At 50.0% G+C, this 5,760-nt stretch overlaps 1 protein-coding gene across 1 annotated transcript in view; it reads right to left on the bottom strand.

Moving 5' to 3' along the window:
- Positions 1 to 358: 358 nt before the first annotated feature.
- Positions 359 to 5,760, bottom strand: part of IRX5 (iroquois homeobox 5) — a 20,231-nt gene continuing 14,829 nt past the window's right edge. Inside the window, exon 4 of the mRNA XM_040498037.1 lies at positions 359 to 473. Within this exon, the coding sequence (XP_040353971.1) occupies positions 409 to 473 (65 nt within the window). The 3' untranslated portion in view covers positions 359 to 408. The remainder of the gene's footprint in view (positions 474 to 5,760) is intronic.

Here is a 5,760-nt window from a genome sequence, read left to right as displayed (position 1 = left end):
CGCCAGGGAGGATGGCTGGCTGACTGCTGTAATTGATTGGTGCTGGCACTGAGGCCAGGGGGCAGGGCTTTGTTGGGGCAGGCTGGTTATCTCCCGCCAATGTCCACTTGGATGTCACCGGGAAGGCAGTAGACGAACAATCATGGAAACCTTTACAGGTCTGTTGACAGAAGATAAGTTAAGAAATAGAGTTATGTAAGACTGCCGGGCAGAGCCGGGCGGCAGTGGAAGGGAGAGAGAAAGAGGCAGGGAGCTGGGCGGGGAAGAAGGAGGAAGAGAAGGAGATGAGTTCTGAGTATACTGGCGGGGATACGCTAAGGTGCACCGTTACAACAAATGACCCCCAAATCTCAACGGGTGGAATCAACAAAGGTTTATTTCTTGCTCACGGTACAGATCCATCGAGGGTCAGCAGGGCTCTCTGCTCCACATTGTCCTCGGTCTGGGACCCAGGCTGATGGAGCCTCCGCCGTCTGGGACGTCATCATGGGAAGGAAAGAGAGAGAGAATGGTAAATCATGCACTGACTTTTAAGGAACCCCACCTAGAAGTGAGACGCATCGCTTCTCTGCACGTTTCGTTGGCCAAGGCCATCTTGCACCACCCCTCGCTCAGAATTCCCGGAACGGGCGCAATCCTACCGCCTGCCCAGGAGGAAAACTGGAGAGGCTGTGAACAGCCTCCTCTGAAGGGTAGCTCTCAGGGTTGCCGGGAGTCTGAGTCTGGAAAAGATGTGTGCCAGTTGGGTTGCGTTGTTGGGTCCCATATGGCAACTTCTTTGGGTTGCACTGAAGGTGAAAGTCAAACTACATAGGAGGGAGTTTAAGTCACAAACCCCCAAATCCAGTAGTCGGTCTGTTTGCCTTCAGGCAAAGCTTAATCCAGGGGTTCACAGTCTCTAAAGTCTGTTCGCTTTCCATCTCCCAGCTCCGTTCCCTTCCACGTGGACTCTATTCTCGGGTTTCATGGTACCGGGGTTCAAATCCAATGGGAAAAGAGAGCTTCTGCCTCGCTTCCATTTTAGTATTTAATCCTAAACCTCAATCTCATTGGACCACACTGGGTCATGAGCACACAGCTGAACCAGTCACTGTATCCCGGGGGATGGAATGTTTGGAATGACCCACATCCCATGGCCAGCCCGGGAACGGAACTCGGATTCACTTCATCAGAATTGTATGGACCGAGGGGAGGGGTGGGGTGGTTCTTGAGGAAAACTCAGGATGCTGGGCTAGAATGGGTGTTCAAAGACATAAACAAATGAAACAATACGCGCCCACTGCAGGATGTGGAGATGCCCCCACCCGGTGGTTTTCCAAATGTTTTGTAGACGTGCTTCACGCACTGCCTGTGAAGGCTAGGATGGGGTCCCTGTGCTCTGTTCATTTCCCTTTCAATCCGAGCAATTGTGCTTTATTTGCTATAGATATTAGGATTCCACCTAAAACTGTGTTTAGAGCCAAAATGAGAGGGCTTCTGCTTAAAAGAGGGGGAGGAGAGGAGATGAAGCATCACTGCTTTTTGATCCCACCTCCTCATTTTAGAAGAGACGGAGATTCAGAAAGACTAGATTTCTCCTCATGTCTCATTGGCCAGAACTAGTCACATGGGCACCTGGCCGCAAGGGATGCTGGGAAAGTAAGCATCTAGGAAAGGGGAATGAGATGACCGAAACCGGCCTAGTCGTAAATAGCACATCCCCTAAGGCTGGGCACATTGCCACCCCCAAACAAAGTTGGGGTCCCTTCAGGAAAAAAGAAGGAAGGAAATGGCCCTCAAGGAGCTGTCAGCTATGGAGGCATGAGCCTGATCTCACTGACAATTCCTTAAGGCTACAGCTGACCCTTGTGCCTCTGTTTACGCCTTCACTGATCTATGAAATTTGCCTGCAATTGTGTCCTTCATTTCTCCCCCCCAATCCTACGAGATAATGAATCATACATTGACTTTTAAAGTGTCCACCCAGGGGCACCCGGCTGGCTCAGCCAGTAGGGTGTGGGGCTCTTGATCTCAGGGTAGTGAGTTCGAGCCACACATTGGGAATAGACTTGACTTTACAAAAGCAATAGGAGCATCTAGGTGGCTCAATTGGTTAAGCGACTGACTCTTGGTTTCGGCTCAGGTCGTGATCTCACGGTTCGTGAGTTCGAGCCCCACATCGGGCTCTCACTGACAGCACAGAGCCTGCTTAGGATTCTCTCTCTCCCTCTCCCTCCCTCTCTCTCTCTCTCTCTCTCTCTCAACATAAATAAATAAACTTTTTAAAAAATTAACAAATTAGAAATAAATAAAGTGTCCACCTGCAATGGACTTATCACTGATTGCGTCCCTCTTACAGATGGACAAACTGAACTGTAGAAATGAATTGCATACTCAAGGTCACACAGCTGGTATATTTTGCTGACCCTTTACCATATGCCTTTAGCACAGAGAGAGCCAGAGTGCTGAGGGAGGGGAGAGCTTCAAGCACAGACCTTTTACTACATAGGGATTGACTATAGAAAGGTGGGGACACGGGGCGCCTGGGTGGCGCAGTCGGTTAGGCGTCCGACTTCAGCCAGGTCACGATCTCGCGGTCCGGGAGTTCGAGCCCCGCGTCGGGCTCTGGGCTGATGGCTCAGAGCCTGGAGCCTGTTTCCGATTCTGTGTCTCCCTCTCTCTCTGCCCCTCCCCTGTTCATGCTCTGTCTCTCTCTGTCCCAAAAATAAATAAAACGTTGAAAAAAAAAATTAAAAAAAAAAAGAAAGGTGGGGACAGAGTGAGGATGTGGGCACGCCAGGCAGAAGGAACAGCATGTACAAAGGCCCAGTGGCCAAACAGGGCATAGAAATGGAAAACGGTTTTACAGGTTTAGAGTATAAAGTCTGAAGGAGTGTCGTACTTAGGAGTTTGAGCCTCGTGTGAGGCCCATAGAGAGCCACTAAATATTTTAGGTGGGGAATTATATCATCCCATATGCAATCTATCTTCAGTGGGGGAAAATCAACTAACTGTAGGACCAGGACGAGAGCCGGGGGGCCTTTGGGAGGTGGCAGTGATCAGTGGCCTGGACCACAGCGCTGGTGGCAGAAATGAAGGGAAGGAGAGATTCAAGGGAACAACCGGAGATGTGGAATCCCAAATCTGAATCCGGATTTGCTAATTGGAGGTGACAATTTGGAGAAGTTGGGAAAAGCTGAGGCTGTGTCACAGCTTTCTAGGTGGTGGTGCCATTTACGCGGGTGGGGAGGTAAACACGGAGGACTGGAACCCAGGCGGCCTGGAACCCAGGCGCGCATTCTTAATCACGACGTGCTCCGGCCTCGGGACTCAGGACTGGGCCAGGGGACTTCAGGGAACCCTGATCAAAGTGAGGAAACCTCTCTCACTGGATACGGGGACGCTGGACTTCCCAAGCCGTCACGCAGCCAGCTCTGGACCCTGCTTCAGAGCCACCAGGGGCCCTTGCCCCTCCCTTCCACCCAAGGTAAAGCACCTGAGCCCTCAGGCTGGCCTCAGAACAGATTACCAGGGGGTCTGATATATAGAGATCCTGATAGAACTCTGGTGTGCACTTTATTGCTTTCTCGGTCTGTATTCCCAGCATCCCACTTGCCCGCTCTCAGCCCCATAACCCTGAAGCTAAGCCTCTGCGCCCCGCACAGTATTGTATGGAAAGGGTACGAGGATAAATGATTTAAACACTTGACAAATTCATCTTAAAACCTCTGTTGAAGAATAAATGGCCCCAAATAGCTACGTCAGATGGTTTCAAAAAAGGAAAAACCAAGAGTCAGGACCGTCCTAAGACACACTGCAAAGCCATAGTAAGACAAAGGGTACAGTACTTGCTTAAGACAAATAGACCACGAGGGGCGCCTGGGTGGCTCAGTCGGTTAAGCGGCCGACTTCGGCTCAGGTCATGACCTCGCGGTCCGTGAGTTCGAGCCCCGCGTCGGGCTCTGTGCTGACAGCTCAGAGCCTGGAGCCTGCTTCGGATTCTGTGTCTCCCTCTCTCTCTGGCCCTCCCCCGTTCATGCTCTGTCTCTGTCTCAAAAATAAATAAACGTTAAAAAAAATTTAAAAAAAAAGACAAATAGACCACGAGAGACTAGAACCACTCCGTGTTTACGGAATCATACGTGCAAGATGAAAAGCCAGCTCAAAGCTCACAGAAGTGTGGGCTTTCTGGAATCATGTTTCCATTTCAACAGATTGGCACTGCGTAGGTGACTAACGAACATGTCGGTCTTATAGGCAGTGCTAGAATGAGTGACTTCCTAAAACACCCTGCAGACAGGCTCCCACTTATTCCAGCCAGACTCCTTCCGGGACACAGACACTATCATCGTTACTTTACTGTGGGGCAACTCAGGCTCTGAGAAGTTAAGACCTTTGCCCAAGGTCACACAGCTAGGGCGTGGCAGAGGTGGGAGGCCAACCCAGCCTTCTCTAAGCCCAGAGCCAATACGCTCTGCTGTCTCTTCCTCAGCAACAGCCTCACGTGGAGAGAAAGTAGTATGGGCTGGAGCCATTGAGAGAGCCTAGAAGCTTCTAGAAGCCCTGGAGCTCAATCTCTGAAGCATGAGTGGATTTAGGCAGGTGACCGGGATGGATTGTTCTGAGCCAAAGAAACCAGCCCAGGAAAAGGCCTTGGGGGAAGTGAGGGTTCATTTAGCCAGTGGGACCACGGCACAGGATACTCGTGATGGGTCTTGGGAGACGGAGCCCACACAGAAGAGAGGGTTCAGACTGAGGAAGAGTCCCAAATGACAGAGAGGAGATGAGACTTTTGAAGTCGCTCTCCTGCTCTACAACCTTCTGTAGCTCCCCTGGCTACGGTCTCTTGGCTAAGAAGGGAAGAGTATACAGATGTGGGGAAAGACTGGAGACAGAGAGACCTACTAGACGTCACAGTCCAGAAGGGAGAGCACACGGTATGCAGGGGAACAAGAAAGGAAGAGCGTGCGTTTTGGGACAGGATTTTGTGCGAAGTCCCCTACCCCCCCCCCCCAATGGCATCCTACTACCCTCATCAAATTAAGGGTCACTGCTTCCCTGCAGCAGCAGACAACATTTCAAGTTTAGCGATGAGCAGGTGCCTACTCCCTCCCGGTTCCATCTCAACTCCCCTCCGGTTCCAGGTTCCATCTCAACCCCCCCACCCCGGTTCCATCTCAACTCCCTCCTGGTTCCATCTAGCCACAGAAAACAAGGGTCAGGCACTCCTGGGGGCTCGTATCGCACTTTGACACCTGCTCAGGCAAATAAACCTTTCAGGGCCTTAGTGTCTTCATCTGTAAAATGGGGATAATAATAGTACCCATTCCATAGGTTTGATGAGGCTCCCCCGAGATCACGTATGTAAAACCTTTAGCATAATAACCGGCGTCTACTAGGAGCTCAGTAAGGTAGCTATTATTGTTGATAACAAAATAATTGTTTAGGGAATATGTTAGCCTCTCAACCATGTGATTAGCGGCTTTCAGCCAAAGAGTTGGTGTCAAAATCTCAAACATCATGTATTTTATAGCCCTTGCCCTGCAAGGTGGGGGCACGGGCCTTACGACTTAAAAAAAAAAAAAAAAAAAAAAAGTCAGAAGATGAAATGCATTCCATTCCATTCCATTCCATTCAAGAAGCTATGAACTGCCATTCTTCCTGCCATGGAGATTGCTAATTATAAATGCAATTATAAATGGATGGACAGAGAGTGAATCACGAAAGCTAAATATGCTTTCTCTCTTTGAAGTACTGATTGCTATAAAAAAAAAAAAAAAA

Source organism: Herpailurus yagouaroundi, unplaced genomic scaffold (assembly GCF_014898765.1).
Source record: "Herpailurus yagouaroundi ecotype Mexico unplaced genomic scaffold, PumYag 190, whole genome shotgun sequence".
In the NCBI taxonomy this organism is placed as follows: Eukaryota; Metazoa; Chordata; class Mammalia; order Carnivora; family Felidae; genus Herpailurus; species Herpailurus yagouaroundi.
The sequence above is the reverse complement of the archived record's forward strand: the minus strand, read 5'-3'. Positions and strand labels throughout refer to the sequence as shown.